This window comes from Lepisma saccharinum, chromosome 3 (assembly GCF_977018435.1).
Source record: "Lepisma saccharinum chromosome 3, izLepSacc3.1, whole genome shotgun sequence".
Taxonomy (NCBI): domain Eukaryota; kingdom Metazoa; phylum Arthropoda; class Insecta; order Zygentoma; family Lepismatidae; genus Lepisma; species Lepisma saccharinum.
Window position 1 is genome coordinate 42,026,527 of NC_139231.1, and position 26,394 is coordinate 42,052,920.

Sequence of the window (26,394 nt, forward strand, 5' to 3'; positions counted from 1 at the left end):
AGGATATTGATGAACATTCTGTTTCTTAGTACAATTTCAAACCAAATCTATTAGATTTGAATGTAGAACTACAAGTGTATGCAGATGCACCTCTTGAAAGCACATTTTTTCATTGGATATAATTATAATTGGAGCAGTGGCTGCTTACTTCCATTGTGTATTGTTAATGAATGTAAGGAAAGCAAGTACTACAAATTTGGCAATTTCTAGTAAAGATCAATCTCAGATGCACAAAATGCTATTACAAAAGATGGGCATATGTTCTTAAAAGTTCACATAACTAGTTTTTGTAGATGCAAAATAATATAATGCAGTTATTTTTTGTGGTTTTAATTTTTTCTGCAACATTTCGTCCTGGTTTCCCAGAACTTTTGAACCTCACTCTACACTTCTAAGGAATGAATAATTTGTGTCCTTATTTCCTCCTAGGCAAACTGGTTTTTCCACCTTGAAGGTGTCATAACTTCCTGTTTCTCCCTCTCCCCTCCATCTTGTGACCTACTCTTCTTGTCTTCCCTCCCCCCTCCTTCTGATAGCGCTGACCAGCACTGACCTTCCTTTTCTCCTTCTGTTCTGACAAGTTGAAATCTTCCACTTTTGTGCAGAAAATTGAAGGTGGCTCTGGAAATTTAACAAACTTGCTTTCCACATTCTTTTTTTTATTAGTTCCACCCATTTTCCCTTCATTTTTGTTCATTTTCTCTCCCATATTTATGCATATGTGCTTTATCAGCCACTTTTCCCTCTATTTCATTTTCACAAAATTTGTGTTAACACTGTTAGGCCTTTTTTCTTGTTGTGTGTTGCTTGCAACCCTGGCATGCATCGCTTCACGACAGGAAATGATGTCACAAATGCAATCAAATGTTGTGTTGCCATCATTCAGGCAGCAAAGCGGGCTTTTTTCAAGGACTGTAGCTCTGAAACAAAGAGACAAATGTGGAAAGTTGTTTGTTTTGATGTCCTCTATACGTTTCTGTGGTTCATGGGTGCCATTAAAATGACACTGTATATGTGTAGTGTTTGTATATTTGAGGGATGGACTGATATGAAATTTCAAATTGTTCTTGAAGAACCTTAATTGTTCATTGACCTCCTTATAAAATGTACTTCCACTTGACTGCAATGCAACAGAAGTTGCATATTTAGACATTTACTTTTTAAAAAAGTAGGGCATTGAGATTATATGTAAAAATTACAGAATTTTTTAATAAATTATAAGATATTTATAGATATATTGAATTGGTAAAATAAGCGGTAATTTTACCGATATTCCTATATTGGCTGATACGGATAGAGTACCAACTGTATATAATACATGCTTTATCTCATTTGTAAGCTTGAAATGCACAGATATTTGATAAAGATAAGTCGTAGGCCAAAGCGGAATAGCACATTGTTATTGTACCTTTTTTAAAACTTTTTAATTTTTTTCAGGGTGATGAAGCTGCTTTGAAAACTAAGAAGGCAAAGTTATCAATGAAACAACTCTTCAAACCTCCAACAACAGATGAATTGAATCAGCTCCATGAAACAGAAAATTTGTTTCACTCAAATCTGTTCCGTTTGCAGGTGAGATTGTGTGTTTAGTATCTAGTAATTATTTGATACATCTTTACTAGTTATTTAAATATTTGATGCTTGGAATAACACACCAGAAAAATCATTATTGTGATTTCAAATGTTAGTATTATCAAAAACTAAGTATGCTGACCAAGGCAGTAATTTATTTTATTAATACTTAGTTTTTCATAATCATGGAAACAAGGCTTAATGGTGTTATAATTAGTATTATCGCTAATCTGTAAACAAATGTGTAAGGAACTGAGTTTGAATAAAGAAAAATGATTCATTCTAATCCACAGTTCATTTTTCTGTGCAGTTTTTTGATTGTGATTGATTTCACCACCTGTCTGGTATCTTTGTCAGGCACGTTGGTGGTGAAATCAATCGTGATCAAAAAACCTCATGGAAAGATAAACTGTAAGTGGGTTAGACTTGATTCTCTCTCTTCACTTAACTGTCAAATGGATATCTTTAGATACAATGTGAACAAAAATGAATTTATTCATGGACATTTCTGTAATATATCTTTAATTTCATTCAGTACATATTAGTCCTGTGAGGAATAGACTGTAATTTTATTTCAAATAATTTACACAATTGCAATCTACCATTCTTATTTTTATTTTTATATCAGTAGCACAGTGCCTTAATGCTGCTCGAGCACCTTTGTGTGTGGTGGCTGGAACTGTGCCTCTTGCTGGCAAGATTGAATGAATGTGTCCCCTCAACTTGAACACAGAGAACAATGGTAGCTTTACAAGCCAAGGTTTTGTGAAGTTTCTCTTTAATGAGCAGACTGCAATAAAGCAAACTCTGATTAGTGACACACCGACCGATAAGTGTTGATAAGAGTTATTAGTGTTGTTATAATGCTGTAATGTTCCGCACCATGGCCGTGCGGACAGGCTTTGGCCTCCAGGAATGAGGCACGCACAGGTTCGAGTATTCTGGGGGAAAGTGTAACAACTTTTCTCCTGAGATTTCGCCCTGTGTATGGAACTGGTGGCCACCGCCATTGTGAGGAAATTGGGGAGCTACGAATGAGTAGCGTAACACGGTTACGGAAAGCTACAACAATAACTGGGTTCATCGTGCTTACAACACTTCACCCTTTAACTGGTTGGATGATTTTCCACCTCAGCAGGTCAGAAGTTAGTCCCTGGCAGGCTGTTGTGCCATGGGTTATGTTATAATGCCATAACATAAATGCACTTCAGAACAAAAAAAAATAATGCGAATCTTATGTGAAAACAAGCTTATGCAGAAGTATGAAGAAGCAATTTTTTAAGTGAACTTTCTGAAAAAAATGGGAGAAATGTGTGGCAGAACAAGAAAAACATTTCCAGCATCTTCTGTGATAAAAGTACACGATTACATTACATGTAATTGCAAAATATTCTAATTAAAATAAATCTTTATACTTGAGTTGAGTTGTTGTGCTCTTCTGGTCCAGTTTTGCCAGCGGGTGGTGTGGTTCCGGCCACTACATGGGCATGTGTTTGAGTAGTTGAATGCCCAAATAAGGGCACTATGTTCATATAATATAACATACATAGTGCTGCAAATGCCTTCTCATTAACCAGGTTCATTGTATTTTTACATAATGTGCAAAAAGTTTGTTTTAATTGCACTTGATTTAGTAAGCTAATCGGGTCTAGATCCACAGTTTAAAGTGGAATCTGAACCACCTTGCAATATTCCTCTACTGGGAATCAAATCTGTGACTTCTTGATTACAAGGCAAGTTAAAAGTGTATATCTCTTCACAGTCAGTGGGCCGATCGGTCGTTATGATGAAAATGTGGGAGATGGGAGAAAAATAATCTTATTGTGTATTGTTTGTTTCTAGATTGAAGAAATGCTGCAAGAACTGAAGGTCAAGGAGAAGTATACACTTTTGTTTGATTCGTGGTTTAAACAGTTCAAAGAAACAGTGACCAATTTAGAGGACATGCCTAGAAATGAGGTATTATATTTTGCTGTTCTGTTAATTGTATTTAAAGAGAACTCTTAATTATTATTTTAAATATCCAATGTTACAGAAAATGTTGGCCTAGAGTTGTGAACCATTGTCTATAATCACATAATGAACAGGTTTTCTGATTACTTGGTGTGTGTTTTGCACAGAATGACTTTTCCATTCCACTCTTATATGTATAACTTAAAAAGTTATTGCTCTTAGCATTAATATGTTTCTATATGATTACAGTGTTGCTAAGTATACAATTTTAGTTGGTTAAAGTTGTTTGGTTTAATTGCCTTATTTATTTCAACATTTCCTTTCCTCTTCTGCATCTGTATACAATATTATTACTTCAAACTTACTGCGTAAAGATTAAGCAAAATATGCAGGCATGACCAAGACTCAAAACCTGGGTCTGGCATATCGTGCCATTAATGTACCAAATCATCGTGACTTTGTTTGGCTTCTCTTGTCAAACTTATTTCCACAGTCATTTTCAGTATTGAAAACTACTTCCATATCCTCTTGTAAAACTTTTGAAAATGATTACACAATCAGAATTTTGACCAAAATATTAATTGTTAGGAGAAAATGATGATGTATGTGCATCTATTGATCATAATCACATCTTTTTTCGTTAGTAATTAATAAATCTCTTCCCACAGATTACTCAGCAGACATGGTTGAAGAAGATGAAGGTGTGCATGCCCATTCAGCAGAACCCGTATGAAGTAAAGGGCTCGTTTAGTTTTAGCAGTCCTTCGGACGTGAAGTTAATTGGCTCATATAGCATTGGTAGCTCTTTGGGGCCTGATGTTAGAGTTGATATTAAGTTGGAAATTCCACGGGTAAGTTTATAATATTTTACCCTCCCCAAGGAGTTGGCCAGTACAAGAATTATACATAAAAAATACTTGAGTGCTTTTTTTTATTGTATAGGGTGTAAGTTTACTTATTTGGACCAAACTTGCATGAAGATAAGGATTTGATTGGAATATATAACTTCTGTATGGAGAGTTCCTGCAAAAATGGCCTCATATTGCCAATACTACTAATAAACAATGGATAAAAACAATAGTCAGTGATTTCATTTTGTAAGAACTGAAACAAACTTTCTTACTTACGTGAAATTTACTTACGTGCATTGCACAATTTAATGGTTAAATCCTATTAATTTAATTCACTAAGGGTACAATATCCGCTCCAGACATTGTACCCGTAGTGAATGAAGACAGAGGATCTTCGAAATTAATAGGATTTAACCATTAAATTGTGCAATGCGGAAATATGAAATTTCTAAACTTTCTTGTTCTTTAAATCTTATTTTTTCATTCAATTCCTTCATAGAGCATTGCCTCTCCAATGGTGTCACCTTGTACTAATGGAGGCACTACTTTAATCTGTATCCTGCATTGTGGCCATGCGATCTAAGGCATCAGGCTTTGGGCCTGGGCGTGGACTACAGGACATGCACAGGTTTCAGTCTCCTGGGAGAGGGAAGGAGATTTCATCCTGTATATGGGACCGGTGGCCATCCACCATCGTGAGGAAATGGGGGAGATACAAATGAGTAGTGTAACCCAGCCATTGAAACCTACGACGACGACTTGGTGTTTGTCATGCCAACCACACGTCACCCCGTAACTGGTTGCATGATTCCTCACCTCTGCTGGGGCATGTGGGAGTGCAGCTGCCTATTGGTAGGTAGGCCTTGGCTCGCAAGGACTGTTGCATCATGGGTTATTTATATTACTTTAAACTGTAGGTTCAGTCCTGAAATACCATGAAGTGCACTTAAACCAAAGAAACAACACAGCTTCATACACAAAAAAAAAGCTTGATAGAAATATGCTAGGTAATGATTGAATGCTTACACACACACACACTCACTCACTATTTGGGAGTCCTCTACTACTACTAATAATTACATACAAGGCCCTTGGTTTCTCTTGGAAGGACCCTCCAGGTGTATATTTCTAGATATGTGCCTGTTACAAGATATGCATGAATGTCTTTTACCTCTCTGCTGCTGTATTTATTGTGAATTTTCTTGTTTTTCAGAAAAATTTGCAGAGTAAAGATCATCGGAATCAGGTTTATCTCAGGAAGAGGGCCCTATATCTAGCATTCATAGCTGGAAAGTTGAGAAAATCTAATTTGGTAGAAGAGATGCACTTTACATACCATGCTGGTGATGTTTTGAGACCTGTGCTGCAAGTGAAACCAAAAGGAAAGTTAGGGAAGCGCTTCCTCATTGTACTGCATGCTGCTCTTCCTTCAGAGACCTTCAAACTTAGCCTCCTTTCACCTGCAAGGAACAACATTAGGACTAGTTGGTTTTTTGAACAGGAGGATGGTGAAGGTATGTGCAAAACTAGAATTGCTGTCAGCTAAGAAGGCACATGCTCTGTCGTCACACCAATAGTTGCAGGACTCTGTTGGTTGGTAAATACTGCTTTCCCTAGGCTTCTTTGTTAACTCTTTTTGTTAACTAGTAAAGATCGACACTAGTGCTCATTTACTGATTTTCGACATAGCTTCACAGAAACCTTTCTTCTAACAGCCTTCTTGGTTGACAGCGACATTAATCAGCATCAGATAATTTAAGTGTATCACTTTCTTATTTAGTTTAGTCATCTTTTTATGTTTTACTTTTTTCTTTTCCTTTAAAGCTTGTAATATACATTGGGCCACATATTTATGGAGAATAAAATATTTGGGGATCAAAAGCAGTATATAAAATGACATTTCGGTGTTAAAATGGTGAATATAATCCTAAATTTGATTTTAAAACTATACTTATTACACAAAAATAAACATTTTCCTTCTAATAGCACATGTAGTTAACAGACTATTTAAGTGTATTCCTGTGCAAAGGAGTCCATTTTTTCTTCTCAAATACAGTTGAACCTGAGTTATACATATGTCAAGGTGAAGAGAAAATAATGTGTATAACTGAGAATTACATACAAATCAGATTTAGATATCATGTCATATCATTATTAAAATACTGTAATAGTATCTATTTTGAGTAACAAGATACAGTATGATACAGGTAATTTCTGTCATAAAGTGGAAAATTAACGAATGTAAAAGTTTGATTCTTAAATACATTACATTTGCCTTGAATAGTTTTATATGGAATAGTCTCCACTTTTCATGCAAAGTTTACTTTCTGGTCAAGCTTGTAGCTTTTCCCCTTTCTGTTCTCCAAGGCCGACGAGTAGCAACAGAAAATGTTCACTGAAGGAACCCCAGTTTTGATTTCATTATGGAACACCGCAAGCATCAGCTATCGGTATCTTTTTAACACTTGTGCTTTCGTATCGTGATTACGTACAAAAGAAAATGTGTCTTATTATGTTATGAACAACTATGGCAAATCTTTCTCCTCTGCTTTCATGCCCCATGCCACCTCTCTTTGCATTCTCTGTGACACTGCCACAGTGCACTCGTCTTTTTTGCAACTCGAGACAGTCTGCCGCCATGGCCACTTAATTCTGTTTCATATTTGAAACTCATATTGTGTTTTTGTAAGGACAAGAAATGTATATTTCTGTGACATTGTTGCAGCTTGGTTATGTACAAACGAACTGTATTTTATGAAAATTAGTTTGTATAACACAGAATTATGTATAAATGCATTATTCATAATTGGGAAAAGAGATACGGTAGTATATAAATGCGGAGAACCTAGTACACACTTTATCCGCAAAACTGTTTTTCCTTCTTTGTTATATTAATTTCAGTGGCCACTGCCACCATCCTCATTGGAACTTGCTGTATTGTTGCTTGGTGTGCGTCTTTTGTGTGTAGTTCTCCGGCTGTCCCTAGGTGGGCTGTTGTTAACTGTACGTCTGTACTACTGTTGTAGTAGGGGAATCCAAGTGTGGTGTGCCTGTCCGCTATCGATGTTTAGCTGGTGCGGGAAGTGCATTGTGGCATGTGTTTCTTTGATTTTGGTGTCTACAAGTGTGTGGGCAGTGTGTTTCAGTTGTACCTATTGAATTTTATGGCTATGGTATTTGATGTGTTTGGCAAGACCAGTAGTGGATTGGGCTTTTTTTTTATCTGCTAGGTGCTGTTGAATTCTTTCATTGACAGATCTGATGGACCTGCGGATGTAATGTGCCTTGCATTCACACTGTGCATCGTATACACCTGGGTTATCAAGAGGTGAGAGGAAGTACCGTTTGTGTTTGTTTAGTTTATCATCTATTTTGGCATTGGATTTGTGCGCTACTTTGATGCCATATGGAAGAAGGGCTTTGGATATGTGGTGGGATGAGGCATGCCATTTATATTGGTTTTTGGAGGTTGATTGTGGCTGGTTAGGGTGCCTGACCTGTATTTCCACTTTACTGCACCAAGTGGAAAGTTGTGCTTCTGTATAGCGATGTTTCAGGGCTATTTCAGTGATGGTGGCTATCTCTTCTCTGCAACAGTAGGAAAAGGCTCTTCGATAAAAGTTCAGCCACATGTTAGCATTTTGTTTGGGGGCATGGTTAGAGAGGGCGTGTATGTACTGGTTGCCTGCATTTGGTTCTCTGTAGACCGTGGTTATGAATTTGTTAAGTGCACAGCTGATTATGATGTCCAGGAAGTTGATCTTACCATGTTCCTCTTGTTCTACGATGAAGTTGAGCCTGGGATGGATGCTATTTAGCTTGTTCACTACAAGGTTGAGTTCTTCTGCCTTTTTGTATATGACTATTGTGTCGTTCGCATATCTTCCATATCGGATGTATTGCAGTTCTGGAGTGTGAAGTATCTCTTTTTCAGCCAGGTGCATAACAATATTGGCTAAAGGAGCGGATAGGGGATTGCCCATCGCAAGGCCCTCTTGACTGTTTGTAGAATTTATCCTCAATCTGATAGTAGTTTTGTTTTAAACAAACTTCCCCCTCAATAACCCAGGTGTATATGATGCAGAGTGCAAGGCACATTACATTGGTAGATCCATCAGATCTGCCAATGAAAGAATCCAACAGCACCTAACAGATGTAAAAATAGCCCAACCCACTACTGGTCTTACCAAACACATCAAATACCATAGCCATAAAATTCAAAAGGTACAAGTCAAACACACTTCCCACACACTCGTAGACACCAAAATCAAGGAAACACATGCCATAATACACTTCACGCACGAACTAAACATCGATAGCGGACAGGCACATCACACTTGGATTCCCCTACTACAACAGTTAACACTGTGAAATAGCAGACGACACGTATGCAGATGTACAGTTAACAGCAGCGCACCTAGCGACAGCCGGAGAACTACAAACAAAAGATGCACGCCAAGTAACAGTACAGCAAGTTCCAACGAGGATGGTGGCAGTGGCCACTGAACTTAATATAACAAAGAAGAAGAAACAGTTTCGTGAATAAAGTGAATACTAGTTTCTCCGTATTTAAATGCATTATGTACAAATAAGGTTTAATTAACAGGTTTTTAAATTATATTTTGCCTAGACCTACAGTAATTTACATACAATACAGAATTACGTAGAACTGAGTTATGTATAAAACAGTCTAAACTGTATGTACAGCAGAATAATTCAATTTATTTCATGAATTGTCACATTGGTAAATAAACTCTAAATTTCGTGTTGTGTTAAGCCATTTTAAGTTAATGCATGCTTTTGTTTCTTTCAGATGAAAATTTACCAACCCCACACTATAACAATAGCATATTAATTGATTTAACACTTGATGTCAACGAAGAATACAGATCGAGAATCTTGGAAAGTCATCCTAATTTGAAAGAAGGGATAATGTTGTTAAGTGTGTGGCTTCGTCAGCGTGAGTTGGACCAGGTAATGAAATCCATAAATTCATAGTAGTAATAAATATTAGTTTGTATTTCTGTAAAACTTAGGTGAGAAACAGTGTTTTCACTATTGGAGAACTATCTATTGTAGTAATGACTTTCTGGCATGTACCTTCAAAATTGAGGTGTTTTATTGATTTAGGAGTGTGTGGAGTTCTATCAACTGCTGTAAGTTGCAATGTGAATGGAAGGGAAAGTACGTATACTGTTATCGGAACATTGCATTTCTTTTGGTAACATTTTTTATTTACATTAAATTATGTTAATAAGCTATTTTCCTCTCTTTTCAAGTTTGGTCAGTGTCCAGTTGCAGTTATTTGTTTTCTGTTTAATGTTATGCATAAATTATGATGCCATATGAATATATTAATTGTTCTGTTTCCTTTTCAGGGTTTTGGGAGTTTCAGCAGCTACATCATATCAATGTTTGTGCTGTATTTACTGCAGAATCACAAAATCAACAGGTTAATGAGTAGTTACCAAGTTGTAAGAAATACTTGGAACAGTTTAGGTATGTTTGCTTTCATGTATGTGATTGTACAGTTACGGTTTATTGATTGATTGATATGTTGTTTTAAGTCCACTTTATGCACGGTAAGGCTAATCGGGACTGGACCTACAGTTTAAAGTGGGATCCGAACCACTTGTGCCTCCACCGGGTATCGAACCCGGGACCCCTTGATTACAAGGCGACGATGCTACCACTGTGCCATCTGGGAGGCCCTGTACAGTTACGGAAACAGATGAAAGTTAAAAAAGGCCGTTAACAGTGCATGTTATTTTATTCTGTAGATGGAATCGATTAATGCATACTATTTCTGTATATGCAGATAATGACATGTCTGTAAAATTGACAATTGTTTTTTCTTATCGATTTTTTTTTTATTTTCTTAAATTAGCCTCTAATAAGGTTACAGTTTTACTGTTTTGATCTTATTCTTTAGCATAATGAAACAATTTGTGTATCCTGTTGTTATAAAATAAATGCATTTCATTTTCTATGGTACATTAATTAAAGAGATGAATATATTATTGCAGTTTGTCATGAAATTTTGCAATTTTTGTCATATCTGTACACTATTGGTCGCAATCATGACAAATTTGTTATTGGCACTTTATTAATAAAAATCAAAGAACATTTGTCGATTTATCGATAACCACCCATTAAAAGTGTAACAAAACTTGAGCTTTTTTGTGTGTACATATAGGCTAATTGGTACTGGACCTACAGTTCAAAGTGGGACCTGAACCACTATGTGCCTCCTCCTGGTATTGAACCCAGGACCCTTTGATTACAAGGCGACTACAAAATTTATTTTCTTATTAGAATCTTTTGTGTTAAATACACTATTGTTAGCGGTCTTGGGAAAGTTAATTTATCCCAGACTACCTATAACTTGTAGAATATGTTGCATTTATGAACTGCCAACAGGTTGTTCTTTTCTTTACTGGTGATAATCTAAAAATGAACACTATTTTCATTAAATTATAAGAATGGAACTCCAATTCTATATTCCATTTTTTATATTGTTCTGCATTATACACGATGGACTCACAGTCACGATCAGATACTATTTATAGTGCAAGAACATTCACAAGCAAAATTCAGGAAGAAAGTTGTTTTAGGTTGAGAGGAATGTTTACCCTCATCTCTTAAGCTGTGTGTTAAGAATTATTCTGTTTTCTGATAGAGGGCAGTCACTCCCATTACTGTGTTTAGAAATCAGGTTTTACAAAAGTGGTCTCTTGTAATGCTGCAATAAAAAGCCACATTCTGTCAGCGTACTCCTTTGCTTTGGTTTCCTGACTTGTTCAGTTGAATTCAGTTTCTGCGTTGATTACCACATTTTGCAATCGTGACTCTTGACCCACCCTCTACATTCAATCCTTATTGTCCCAATAGAATAACATGCTATAAAATATTCCCAGATTTTACATTTACATGCATTTTAATTTTCGTAAAATTGAAGTTCTACTGTATGCATCTCACATGTTTAAATATGAGCACATGTGATGCAAAACAATATCCTGAGTTGCTTCATACACCTCCACCAAGAAACCTGCCACCAATCCCCCTGCACTTGTCACCCAATATCACCCCCACCTCAACAAAATCAGACACACACTACGTTCCCTCCTTCCCATCCTGCACAGTGATCCTGACACCAGAAATATCTTCCCCGACAAGCCCAGAGTGGTTTTCAAGTGCATTCCCATTTCCCAAAACATCCTGGTCCACCACAATCCACCTACTCACAAGAATCAACTTGCCCCCACCCAAGGTGCAAAACCTGCCCCATATTTGTCATTTCCCGCACCCTCAAAATCCACACTGCCAGTGGCTAATTAACCCTCTATCAAAAAGGAACCTGCTACAGCTCGAACCTAATTTATATCCTCACCTGCAATATCTGTGGGAGCTTCTACCAACCCTGAACCTCCGCATTAACAACCACCGCTCCTCCACCCAAAACCTGGACTTTGCTGTTGCCATTCACACCAACCACCATAATATTCCCTTCCATGACTGCTTCTGGGTAGCGATCGTCCACTCCGTACCCCAATCCACCAACATTTCAGTATGCAAAAGATGGGAGAGGGCCTACATATCAGCCATGAGTGCAACCACATCCCCTGGCCTGAACAAGGCCACCCAGTATGTCCCCCCACACCCACCCCTCACCTTCAGCAACACCCATTACCACCCCCTACACCTTTCACCACTCACAGTTTTCGACAGCCTGGCGAGGGAACAACATTATTTGTTCGTGTGTGACACTGTCTACTTTTTTTCTTTCTGGACCTGGCAACACTGCAGACCATGCTATCGCACTGTTCATGTGGCTCACTTAAACAAGTATTTTTTTCTATTCCTGAAGATGTTACATGACGTCACGAAAGTTTGAAGTTTTTGTGCGTCTGGTGAGTGTTTCCTCTCTCCTCTTTCACTTTTTATTAGCCCTTGTGGCCCTCCTTCCTTTCATCCTATATAAATATATATATATATATAAATCAAAGAAGGTAAAAGGAAACACTCACCGGACAGTAGAAAAATTCAAAATTTTCGCTAATTTCATAGCATCATCGGTGTGAGAAGAAATAGACGGAACTTCCGGTTCCATTATATATATATATATATTTCTTCTCACACCAATGATGCTATGAAATTAGCGAAAATTTTGAATTTTTCTACTGTCCGGTGAGTGTTTCCTTTTACCTTCTTTGATTTTTACTTAGCCCTCTTGGCCCTCCTTATATATATAATGGATAAAAGCAAGGAGGGCCAAAAGGGCTAAGTAAAAATCAAAGAAGGTAAAAGGAAACACTCACCGGACAGTAGAAAAATTCAAAATTTTTGCTAGCTTGGTAGCATCATCGGTGTGAGACGAAAGAGACTGAACCGGAAGTTGGGGCCCTGCAGAGTTGCCGGTCCCCATCGAAGAAGAAGCGGTGCGTAGAACGAAAAAACACTGTTTCGTCACCAGGCTCGTCGTAAACTGTGAGTGTATAGGATGAGTTGGGAGGGATGGGATGACTTGGGAGGGACGGTAGGTGAGGGATGGGCATTACTGGGTGGCCTTGTTCAGGCCAGATGGAGTGGTTGCACTCATGGCCGATATATAGGCCCTCTCCCATCTTTTGTGAACAGAGGTGTTGGCTGGTTGGGGTAGGACATGGATGATCGCTACCCGGAGGCAGTCGTTGAAACTGATGTTGTGGTGGTTGGTGTGGACGGCGACAGTGAAGTCCAGGTTGTAGGTGGAGGAGCGGTGGTTATTGATGCAGAGGTTGAGGGCCGTTGATGTTTCCTCCAGGTAAAAATCACCACAGATGTTGCAGGTGAGGATGTAGATGAGGTTTGAGGCATGGCAGGTCCTCTTTAAGTGAAAAACGAGAGAGGAAACACTCACCAGACGCAGAAAAACTTCAAACTTTTGTGACGGTATGTCACATCTTCAGGAGTAGAGAAAAGGTGTAGAACTTGGTGACAAGAACGAAACGTTAGCGTGACCTGCAGTGTTGCCAGGTCTAGAAAAAAGTGTTGACTGTTCCACAAGAAAAAGTAGGTAGTTCTTTCGCCAGGCTTGTCGAAAACTGTGAGTGGTTGGGGGGGGGAGGTGGTGATGAGGGTGAGGAGTGCGGATGAGGGGCATTACTGGGTGGCCTTGGTCAGGCCAGGGGATGTGGTTGCACTCCTGGGCTGATATGTAGGCCCTCTCCCATCTTCTACATACTGAGGTGTTGGTGGATTGGGGCAAGGAGTGGACGATCGCTACCTGGAAACAGTCATTGAAAGGAATACTGTGGTGATTGGTGTGAATGGCAACATCAAAGTCCAGGTTTTGGGTGGAGGAGCGGTAGTTGTTGATGCAGAGGTTCGGGGCTGTGGATGTTTCCCCCAGGGAGAAGCTCCTACAGATATTGCAGGTGTATTAGTTATGTAGTTACGGTTACATTGACAACATGCTAGTGACCCACTAAGACATTCTATTCACAAGATCAAGTGTGCTGGGTAAATAATATAAATTCCTAAGGTCCCGGGTTCGATCCCCGGCCGGTTCAAATCCGGGAACTTTTCTAACGATGGAAGCGGCCCCGGCGACCACCCAGCGTCGAATGACATGGGTACCTGGGGGAAACCCTGGGGGGTAAAGGCGGTCAGGGGCGTGATGCTGATCACATCACCCCCACTCACGACCGGATCAAGAAAGTGTGGAGCGTTACCCCCACACCCCCTATACGCCTTCATGGCGTGGTGCTATGCACAGGGGAGCACTTTACCTTTACTTTACTTTAATATCATAAAATATACTAATTGTAATTTTCTCATGCTTGTATCGTAGAATTTTACTGTGTATTGTATATAGCAAATAACAATGAAATAAATAATTTTAGCTCAGCAAGATTGGACATCCAAGGGTATAAGTGTGGCTCAAGCAGGAAAAGTGAGTGCACCTCCTATACGGGACTTCCATGAGGCATTTGATGTAGTTTTTCTAGATGTTTCTGGCTTCACAAACCTTTGTGCAAATATGAACAAAACTACATTCATGAAGGTGAGTGTGCTTAAGTTACAATAGCACAATCTAATATGTGTTGAGCTCACTGTATGGGTCAGTTGTGTTATTTGCATGTTAGACACTCAATTGTAAGTCATTTAGAATGATGATAAGTAATGAAGATAGAAAACAATACAGCTATTAACATTTAAGTAATTTATAATTTTCTTAATAGTTACTAATATTTGAATTACATTGGAACTGTATCATCCTCTACAGTTTTCTTATATTTATTTATGAGATTATTTGCAAAAATATTTTGTAATTTTCGTATGAAAATAATGTTTGCTAAAAACCAAGGCTCTGAAATGTTATTACTCTAATACTGATATCAAGGATAAATATTAGGGCTGAGACAATATCACTTTCAACTGATATCTATACCAAAATATTCCAAGAATTGCATCAGAATATTAAAATTGCTGTCATTTAATCACAAACTTATTTTCCCATATAATAAATGTTCAAAATAAATTAATATTTTGAATTTTGCATAATGTTCAGGATAATTAGATTCTGCGAAAGTGTTGCATGCCATTGTGAATCCCAATAGTTTCCGTGAATAAATCCAGACTTCTACTTTTCATCTCTAATAAATATAAAATTTAAATAACTGGTGTGTAATACATCTGTTACAGTTGCATATCCATATTTTGTCAAGTTCACATTGGTGCATAGCTTAAATTTGGCTTTTAATGCAGATAAATATCACAAAACTGTAAAAGATGTAGCAATCTTTATTTTATCCTTTTGCTTTCACCATTGACATGCGAATGTTAACAGTTGCATTTCCATATCTTGTGTGAATTTGCTCTTGTTTCTATTAGGAGTTAAGAGTTGAGTTTATGTTTAATGTGAGAAAAGTTCTGAACTACTTCTTGTCTTGCAGGTGCGAAGGGAAGCAGAGCTGGCTGTCAAATACCTTGATAATCCAAACATGAACAGCTTCCAGGCATTGTTCATGACTCCAATGCCCTTCTACAGACAACATGATCATGTAATTTGGTAGGCATCTTTGACATCCACAATAAGATTACCATGTTGTTACAAGTAGCACACTTATTGCTGGTTTCATTTGTGTCAAAAACATCATTTTAATGCTAGTTAGTTATGAAAATGCAATTCTTTGATCATAGTCCTGATTTTAGCATGGCAATGGAAAACATTAAACTAAACCTCTTGAATTAATGTAGTTAACCATTTGATTCCAGTGGACTTTGCTTTTGCAAAAGAACTGTATTTTTAGACATTTACTTCATAAAAAAACACTACATAGAAATTATATGCTTATATTACAGCTGAGCTGATACCTGTGGTATTGTTATTAAAAAAGTAGGGATGGGACCGATTAATTGGTACTCTATCGGTATCGGCCGATATAGGCATATCGGTGTATCGGTAAAATTACCGATTATTTTACCGATCCGATATATCATTAAATATCTGATAATTTAGTGCAAAATTCTGCCATTTTGTTGTAATTTTTATGGATAATCTCCATCCCCTACTTTCTAAAAAATTAGATGTATAAATATGCAATTTCTTTTTCACTGCAGTCACCTTGAAACACACATTTATTAAGGTGGTCAATGAACCTTCAGGTTCTTCAAGGTCCATTTCTAATTTTATATTGGATCGGTAGAATATCGGTTATTGGGATCGGTAAATTTTATATCGGTACTTTATCGGTATTGGCCAAAATTTCATATCGGCCCATCCCTATTAAAAAGTATGCAAAATGCATAATTTTAATATTTTAATTTTTGTTACAGCACCAAGGGGAGAAATTGATCCTGTGGAAAAAAAAACACTGTTATATTAATGTGGCAGGCATACTTGCAATGGAAAGCTTATACATTAAAATTTATAAATACTGTGAAGTGCTTTAAACTGTTACAATTTTCAAGAATAGTTTTCAGTTCAGAGTGGTTTCGATTCAGCCCCAGTTCATATTCATAAAAACAACAACAAAATTGCTGAATATTGTACTGAATTACAGGCAATTTATAAACATATTACATGAATAAATTATTGGTAATATTCTTATGGATAAGCATATAACTGGTAGGGGAACTTAATCTGTCCCATCCCTAAATTATACCATTTGCATTCTTGCAGAATGTTCTTAAATTTAATTTACTACTTACCGTATTTTGCAGTTTTGTGCATTCTACAGGGAGGTCACAAAGTGGGCATACCCCCCCCCCCCCCCTGTATTTTTGACACTACGATGGTTATGGTTGAATGCTTGATATGAACACATACCTGATAATTTAAGTGTCCGGAACATCGGTATGGAGACCATCTTTTTCATAGCATGGCCAAACTCAGCACCATATTGTGGCACACTTCGCAATGCAAGTGTGAATAAGACCTTTTTCCGGACGGTAACGTTCCCCTCAATAACATTCTGAAGGGCCTCCAAGAAGTCCCAGAGGTGGTTAATCAATGACACAGGTATGTGTTCATATCAAGTAATCCAACTATTGCCATCGTAGTGTCGAAAATGAAGGGTGATACGCCCACTTTGTGACCACCCTGTAGAATCAAGTATAAATGTTAGGAAACAAAGAAGTATGATGTTAAAAATCCATATCGTATTAAAGCAAGATATGTCTACTTTCAGGTTTCACAATGCATCTGAATTAGCAAGTGCTGTGATAATGCATGGGAACCGAAAAATGAGCCTGGACTTCTGCGGCTACACTTATCCTCAAGCACAGAATATTATAGTGGATCTTCTGCTGCGGGGACTGGGAGAGAGGGTCCACCTATTAAGCATTAAGTTTCCAAGTGTGGCAAGGTGGCCGGTTAGTGAAGAGCCTCCAAGCATAGACTGCACTCTGACTCTGGGGTTATTATTAAACCAAGAGTTTGCATTCGATGTAGTGAACAAGGGACCTCCAGCCAATTTACCCGAGGTAATGTATTGATCTTGTAATTAAAACAAGAGTTAACTAGTGAGTTCAAGAGTAGACAAATACAGGGTACCCAGTTGCCATGGTGCCTGAATTTTCAAGTTTACATATAGAAATTTCCATTACCTTTTTTTCAAAAATAAGGAGTACAATTATTTTCCTGTAGTTTACGGTTATTACAAGCATAAGAAAACAGTTTTTGTTTGTGACGTTTCAGGAGAACACACGCTCCCTTCATCAGACATTTATTTTCATTTTGACTAAAGATACAGTTATAACAATGGTTAGTAATTTTTTAAACAAAAAGAATCCGTTATATAATGGATGTTGACCATTATATAATGGATTCTTTTTGTCAAAATGAAAATAAATGTCTGATGAAGGGAGCGTGTGTTCTCCTGAAACGTCACAAACAAAAACTGTTTTCTTATGCTTGTAATAACCGTAAACTACAGGAAAATAATTCTATAATGCAAGCAATGGTTACATACAAGAAAAACTATAAGGAGTACAGTATGTGTTTTTAATCTTTGTTGTTTTCTGTACCATTAAATCAGAATATTGAACATGGCATTATATATTTTTTTCACTGTTGCTAACCAAATTTTAAAGTCTCTAGCAATATGGTAGAGTGGGCACTTCAGCACAAGAATTAATTACTTTTAACCCAATTTTATATTAATTAATAAATTAAATGTTTTAAGATCACATTTCAAAATGTGTAAAGTGTAAATCACCAACCCTGAGACCTTCTGTAAACAAATGGTCTCACCGATTCGATGTATCACTCCACGTCAGCTGATTCATGACCGCAATCATCTGCTGTTACACTCATAGTTTGCTGCACCTATTCATTTTATATAAGAGCCTCTGAATGTGAGAACCCGTTCTCAAAACATCAGACGAATATGCAGCCGCACACATTGTTACTCTCCCGGTCATTCTCTCTTTCATAACCCTTAAAACTGCAGACACTGACACACCACTGCACTGGGATACAAACTTAACCACTTCATTTACTGGTTTCTCAGGATACCACTGACAGAACGTTACATAAATATTGAGTAGAATCTGTTTCTCACCCCTTTTCAAAGGCTGTCCTTGCTGGTGTTTTGAAAACAAGCTCGGAGAACACAGAGACTTTCCCGCATGCATAGAACTCGGCATGTTATTTTTCTAAGGATAAGTCAGGCAATATTTCTAAGTTGCACTACTTTCTTGCTGTTCACATGATTATTTTTAGAAAATAACCAATGTTATAAAATATCATTATGTACACAAATCTCTAAGCTCATTGAAAGTTACAATGCATATTACTACAAAATGTTCACACTTATCTTGCCTTGCCATGTCACCAAGTTATTTTACGAAGTGCACTATATTTGGCGGAACAAAAATCGTTATTAGGATGCTTGTCAAAGTTTCCAACCGCAATAAATTTATGAACTTTTTGTCTTGTTTTGATCATCATCATCAATATATTTATTGGACTTACAGCAATGCATATGGCTGTTTATGCCCATTATATATTTTATTTACATAATATACAATTTACATAAAATCTACAAACAAATTTCAAATACACTCCTATCTATATCATCCTTAGAAATATATATTACCATGTTATATCATTTTGTCTAAAACAATGCAAGTAAAATATATTCAATTCGCATGCAAGAAAGAAGCCAAATTTATGGGAAATGATTACTGGTGCAAAGAGTTAACCATAAAGGTGAAGCAATAAGTACAAAAGAAAGAGCATTGGGTTTAAAGTGAGACGTCATTTGCGGCAGCATATCCCATACTACAAATTGGCCATTGTTTTACCTTATGTAATGAATCCTGTAACAAAGCTGGATTTTCGTGTGGATTATTTTACTTCTATGAGTTTGCAATGCTTTCTGCATACAGGTGGTTTTGTTTACAGAAGGTGTCAGGGTTTGTGATTTGAACTTTAGTTTTATCTTAGTTCAATTCATGGCTTTCTTAGACCAAAAAAAAATTAATATAAACCACCTGGCACCTGAATTCTTTTTAGTTTTGTCTACGCCTGATCGAGTTTAACCCTTATATGCTAGTGTTGGACAAAGGCTGTCCAATGAGATGCTGTACTTTAATCATTAGGCACCCAGGTTGTTTTTCCATCATAGTAGCCATAAAGTACAAACACTTGCATGTGCAAAATTTGAAATTTTGTAATTATTTAAATGTCTGGGGCTTCCACACTTTATATCATGTGTAGCCACGACAACAATCAAATCATTTGAGAATCTTTGCGATGTTAGTTTTCTTGTCAGTTGTTCCTTTACACATTCTTCTGCCTGTAGTTACTTTATTCAAAAAATGTAGTTTTTTTCTCTCTCTTTGATTTACCCTGAGTAAATTTTGGGGAGAAATTTACACAAAAATCATAGCTTTATTTATGTCTTACTATTATTGTTGTTATTGTTGCAGGCAAAGGAGTTTACAGATTTTTGGAAAGAAAAGTCTGAATTGCGAAGGTTCAAGGATGGCAGCATCTGTGAAGCTCTGACGTGGGAAGGACAATCGTTGTCAGATAAAAGGGTAGTGTGCAAACAGATAGTGAATTATTTAGTAAAAGTTCACCTAGACATTGATAACTATTCAGTGATGTACCTAGCTGATCAACTAGATCCCTTGCTGCAACCTTGCAACATAGAGACCCCTCTGCCTGTGTACGGTACAGGTGAGGAAGCTACGCTTGCTGTCATCAAGGCTTATGATGACTTAGGGTCACATCTTCGGAACTTGAAAGACATGCCATTGCACATAGCATCCGTGCAAGGCATCTCCTCGGTTTGCAGATACACAGATGTGTTCCCACCTCTTGCATCAAGTGTACCTGCTGAGGATAGACAATTTGGTGCACAGAACAATTGTGTATTATTCCGTGAAAGTACCAACATAATTCCAAGATGGACTTCACCTATTGAAGGTAGTGCATTGGTATTATATACAAAGTTCAATTTTATTTTTCTGTATGATTCACAAAGATGTAATGTTTATTTGAATGGTATGTAAAAATTAGGGTGGGATCCATAATTACTCGAGCTGAACCGATACCCATACGGATTTCACACCCTGTACATAACTTTACTAAGAGTTTTGCTTTAAAATATTCCAGAATTACATCAGAATATTGAAATACATGTTATGTAATCACAAAACTTCAATTCTTGCACAATTTCAAGGATAATTAGACTTCTTGGAAGCATCATGTGACTTTTTGAAAGAACCGTGAAAGACCAAAATGCTGGAAAAAGTATTGGCCGGTATCAGTAAATAACTGATACTTTCTGATACCAATACATCAGCATCAGTATAGGCCCTTCCCTAATAATTACATATCGATAGGGCATAACATACTCCTTGTTTCTGCATGATTGATGATATTATATAGTATTAGCAATGGAATAAGTAATTGGTACTCTAAAGGATTTGCCAATATAAGTATATCAGTGTGTCTGTAAATTACTGTAGTTGATTGCAATATTCTGCCGTTTTGTTATAATTTTCGTGAATACAAACATAATTCATATGTCATCATTTTGTAAAGTGTCTAAATAAGCAGTTCTTTCTCGAAGTCAAAACCCATTTTTGTTACCTGAGTAAGGCAGTGAAGAAACTAGGGCTGAGCCGATACGATATCGGCCAATACCAGGGGTATCGGTATTGGCAAGTATCGGTTCAATTTTTTTTGCCGATACTATCCGATACCAAAGATTTTGAGTGGCTAGAGCGGCCAAAAGAAACAACTCATTTGTCAAGATTGGTCCTTTTCAAAAGTTCATTCACCCTTCCTTGTGACAGGTTGGGGTCCTGCACAAGAGTTCCACGTACATGTACATTACCCTTCTGGGAAGCAGATGGCAAGATCATAGGCAGGACTAAAGTGCTGCACCCAAACGTGACATTGAAGTCATGTAACTGCCTGGTGGCAGTTGGTGGTCAACGCTATGTGGAAATAAAAGAAACCATCCATTGCCAATTCTTGTTAGCAAACTCGTTGGTCAAGAACATGACTTTTTCAAAACTAGCATTATTATAATGCTAGGCTCATTCCGGAGTTCCTGGGAAAGGGATGAATGTCGCTGTGGGAGGGAGGGTTGTGGATTTGCTTCTTGTGCTCTACCCTTTTGTGTGACTGCTGCCCGATAGCGACACTGCAGTGACTTGTTTTTATTGCAAGTGACTGAGAATAATGTACAGCAGGGCATATACAGAGCTGCCAAATGAGCATTAAATATATGCTGTCTTTGTGTATATTTTTACGTCGTTTTCCTCCCTCCCCAGGTTGTTTACATTTGTATTTATTTTGCATTCCTTGTGCAAGCCGTACGCTATATGCACTACATAAATTTTATTTTACACACTATAACTTTCTCTCCCCTTAAAGAGATGTATATTGAAATTAGGGATCATGAAATGAAGCAGGGACACTTAAAATAATCCACCGATTTTTTCGGTGTAACTGCAACATTTTAACAATGCTTGCAACATTTCCAAAACTTTTTTTTTCATCCTCTGGGGGTAGAGAGAAGTTCACATAAAATGTCACAGAACATTTTAATTGATATAATGTTGTATGAGAATAATTTGGGAGTATTTGATATCATTAATAGAATGTGATGTGATGAGTTTTGTGACTCAATAACTAGCCTTTGCTTCTTTAAACTGAAATTATACAAGTATCGGTATCTGTATCAGTTGGAATCGGTTAAGGTATCGGCAAATGTTAGTATCGGCTCAGCCCTAGAAGAAACATTCATGTATTTCAACAAACATTCGAGATTTGATATTGATTAACAGTACCAGTACATTGGTACTTTACTGGCATTGGCAAATATTTAATATTGGTCCAGCAAGCATCTTACACTTGGTTTGATTGATGTGCCAAAAATACCAATAATAATAATAATAATAATAATAAATATATTATTATTTATATTACCAGTATTTATGGCGTGTCTGCATCAGTGTACATTATCACCACATGACACCAAACACTACTTTACAACAATCCTGAATGTATGAATAAAATAAATATGTTGGTACTTTGATCTTTTAGCAATAAATATTTTGTATCCATCATGGAACCAATGTAGCAGCCATTTTGTAATTTTCTTGATTTATAAACATTTGCGGTGGTCCGCCAAATGGGAAACACAGGTTCCATTCCCAGTGTGGGTGATCTAAGGTCTGAATTTTTCCTGCGTTGTCCTTGCATAAAGTGACTCTGGGGCTCAACCAGCCTCAAATCAATGGGTACCTGGGGGCGACCCTGGAGGGTAAAGGTGGCCAGAGCATGGTGCTGATCACATCACCTCCAAAATATTGCTGAGATCGAGAATGTGTGGGGCCCTACCCTCACATCCCCTGAAAGTGCCTTTATGGCATGGTGCTATATGCATGGGGAACTTTACCTTTTACCTTATAATTTATCCTTGGAACACCATGTGAAAGTGACTTAATTTCTATAAGATAGAATTTTATGTAGATTCTTCAATTTTTCTGAAATTTCAGGTGCCCCCACCAGTTTTCTGTTTCTACATAACATAATGAATAAAATAACACCAACAACTGTATCAAAAATTACCATAGACAACACCAACAGTATCCGAGTACCAAAATGTAACATGGCAAGATACGGATCAAAATCCCTGTCATCTCTGGCAAGTCAAGCGTGGAATCAACTGCCTGTAAATTGCAGAAAGGAGAGAAATTTGGCCAAATTTAAGCAGAGATTAGGACATTAATCTATGAATACTGACACTGTGCCTCATCTACCTCATTGCCTCCTTCATATAACGTAGCTGAAAAAATGTTTATTTTATTCTATTTCTTATATTTTTCAATGATATAAATTTATAATATTCCTTTTTATGTATACTTGTAAACAAATAGCATAACTGTATATTAATTCATGTAGGGAAAAAAGCTATTTTTGTAGTTCAGAATCAATGTAAAGAAAATTGTAAGCTTAATTGTAACCCTACTTTAATAATAATAATAATAATAATAATAATAATAAAAATAGAAAACCTACTAATAACAGGTCAAAGTGTTAGTGTAACGTAAATTATGTTAACGTAATATGTATAATTGTGTGATTTAAAATATTTGTTTTTCGAATTTGATTGCAGTCGTTATTCAGCTAGGATTAACTAGGAAGTGGCCAAGTAAACTCGAAGCTGTAAGAAGAATCCGAGCTGCCTTCCACATACATTTGGCGAAGAGCTTACAGGAGCAATTTGGATTGATCACCCAACCGTTTGTGGATCATTTCGATGTTTGTAAGGTGAGTTGTCTATTATAAAGGAAGTGGGACTGATATGACATTTCTATAAATAGCTTGTAACTTAGTGCAAAATAAGCATTTTTTTTCATGTTTGGGAAAGAAAAGATGCAGTACTATAATAAATACATGTAAGTAAATTAAATAGGAACCCAGTTAGGCAGGCAACAAGTTCTCAAGGTCAAGTAGATGGTAGCAGGGGGCCACCAAAATTAATAGAACCATTACAAGTAAGTCTTGCAGTAATTCACTTATGTGTATTTATTAAGTAATTTTATTGCTATTTTTATGAATGTAAAGCATATAATTGAATGGGTGAGAGAAAGAAGGTAAAGATTCCACATTTTTGTCATTTTGAAGTGGGATAGCCATTTTATTACTTAATCTAAGCTGCATCAACTGACACAGAGAAAGCAAACATTCTCCCTCTCAGCTCGTAGTAGTAGTCAGTAGGAAATATCATTGAGGGGAAGAAGGAAAACATTCCTGGAATGTTTGCCTTTTAGATCTCAGCACCGAAAAGAAGCAGTCATCATTTGAAGTAAAAATTGTTGAAAATCAAGAAATAATCATGTTTGGCAATGGTGGCCTACACTGTTTATGAAGAGCACTAAAACTTGCAAAGCAGAGAAGTATTTCAAATTAGCAAGTACAGGCATCTCACTTAAAAAGAAGGAGGAGGATATGTGAGAGCACACGAGTTTATAGACTGCACTAGGAGAGGTATTCAAGCTCTACAAGGATGGTGAGGTTGTGTTTGCTACTACGTACTAATGCTTATGGTTCCAATAAACAGAAATAATTTTAAAATAAATAAATATTGAGGACATGGCTAAAATTGTATATTAAGTATCAGACAACTGCAAGGAGTTGTATGATATCATTTTATCATGGCCTACGTCCATGCAGTCTGCATATGATGAATATTCTGGTAGGGACTAGCAGTGCTGTACAGAGAATACTGTTCAAAGTACAGGAAAACCTCGTTAATACGAAGTTCAAGGGACCAAAAAATGTCAACTTCGAATTAAACAACTTCGAGTTACCCAAACTTTTCAAGATGGTGGCTGTTTTTCAGGTGTAAATAAAGTAGAGTATAAATTACCCCCACAACGGATGTTTTATATTTGGTGGTAGCTCAGAAAATAAGCTTTATATGTACTATATAATAATAATATTGTACTTTTTAAAGAAAGTGTAAAAAATGTTACACAAAATGAGAACACTGAGCTTACGCGGACACAAAGATTCCAAGGAGACGGTAACACCTGCCTAGTTATACAACCAGTTATACACGGGATGCATGTTGTGGCAAAAAGTCTTTTTAAAAAAAACTGTATTTTCATTCAATTCTGCAAAGTCGTTGCTCTTCCATGAAATTCTTACAATTTTAGTTCATAAGAAACCCGTTTGCACGGAGACCTACGGAAAGGAAAACAATCTCGTTTATTGCAAGAAGTGAAACTCGGAAGAATCTTGACATTAGTCACGCTGGAGCGAGCAAGAGATGGGAGATATCGGACAGAATGAATATTGGATTTTATGTGCATTTACTAGAACATTGTCCGTTACAGGATTAAATGGTAAGAGAAGATTCTCTTGGGAGAGAACACAACCTTTCCTTGGCACAAAAAGAAAAAGAAAAACATCGGGGCTGTAAATTTCGTTCTGGTTTGGTTGTCTAAAGCACATCGTAAAAAAATCACGTTTTCTTTGCTTCAGTTACCTTCATATTCACCCCCCTCCCCGTTTGCAGGGATCAATCCAAACTCTTCCTCAACTTGCATTGTAATCCAACCTGAAAAAGGAAACGTGCGACTTGCGATCTGTTTGCACCGAATGTGTATCCTAATCACTCTGGTTTGGATCCCACTTTTAAACTGTATATTTAGTCTCGCTTAGCTCATCAGCATAAAATGAACTCAAAACAAGCTTTACGAAACTTGCATATTTTCAGATTAATCGACAATTTATTGTTTGATTCAGGAGTATTCTGGAGGTCAAACACTCGCTCCGCCAAAACTTTTCCTCTCGTATTCGTACATTTAACATTTGAGGTTTTTTTCTTCTTTTTTACAACAGCACGCTAATGGTTCTGAAGAATAGCCGCGATTATACAAACTTTATGTGTGTGCATCTATATGCGTGTGCATGTACGAACTTTATGTGTGTGAACTTTATGTGTGTGCATCCTGAAGTTGTTTTAACTCTTGTTTTTCTTTCTGGAGATCGAATTTCGTTATCGTCAAATCAAAACAGCATTGTGAGATTCAAAACAATAACGTTGCGAGATTCAAAGAGATTCAAAACAATGACGCTTTTTCCTTCGCTGGATGAGTCATTGCCTGAGTCATTGCCGTAACTTTCCAGATGCTAGACTAAACACTGGCACCAGCTGCAGCTTAAACTTAATGTGACAGGCTGGAAGTTAGAACAGCAGGTGGCAGAAGGGAAATCCTCAGCATTTTAAAGATCTGCAATTATCGCATTGCAGTGGCGGATAATGAGCTGTTGTAGGAGAAGGGAGGGGTCACTTTTCTTTTTCTTATCCTGCGGTTTTTGTTCGTTTTGAAGAAGGTATTCAGAACTGGTTGCTTTATTTTAGACGCCAAAGAAAAGGAGCCCGTGTACGCACACGAGCAAGAAAATCATGACCGAAACAATTAGCAACGGATCCCCCCCCCCTCCTTTGCTGATAGGAAAAATGGAGAAGTCACTCAGCCAACAGAACACTTT

At 37.1% G+C, this 26,394-nt stretch overlaps 1 protein-coding gene across 3 annotated transcripts in view; it reads left to right on the forward strand.

Moving 5' to 3' along the window:
• The window catches only part of Mat89Ba (nucleolar protein 6 Mat89Ba), a 64,536-nt gene that overhangs the window by 13,987 nt on the left and 24,155 nt on the right, over positions 1-26,394 (forward strand). For all 3 annotated transcript variants that reach the window (XM_083118475.1, XM_083118473.1, XM_083118474.1), the window contains exons 3-13: positions 1,438-1,572; positions 3,415-3,531; positions 4,194-4,376; positions 5,590-5,890; positions 9,190-9,350; positions 9,755-9,875; positions 14,261-14,421; positions 15,314-15,429; positions 17,051-17,345; positions 19,797-20,298; positions 23,507-23,661. In XM_083118475.1, the coding sequence (XP_082974601.1) occupies positions 1,480-1,572; positions 3,415-3,531; positions 4,194-4,376; positions 5,590-5,890; positions 9,190-9,350; positions 9,755-9,875; positions 14,261-14,421; positions 15,314-15,429; positions 17,051-17,345; positions 19,797-20,298; positions 23,507-23,661 (2,205 nt within the window). In that variant the 5' untranslated portion in view covers positions 1,438-1,479. The remainder of the gene's footprint in view (positions 1-1,437; positions 1,573-3,414; positions 3,532-4,193; positions 4,377-5,589; positions 5,891-9,189; positions 9,351-9,754; positions 9,876-14,260; positions 14,422-15,313; positions 15,430-17,050; positions 17,346-19,796; positions 20,299-23,506; positions 23,662-26,394) is intronic.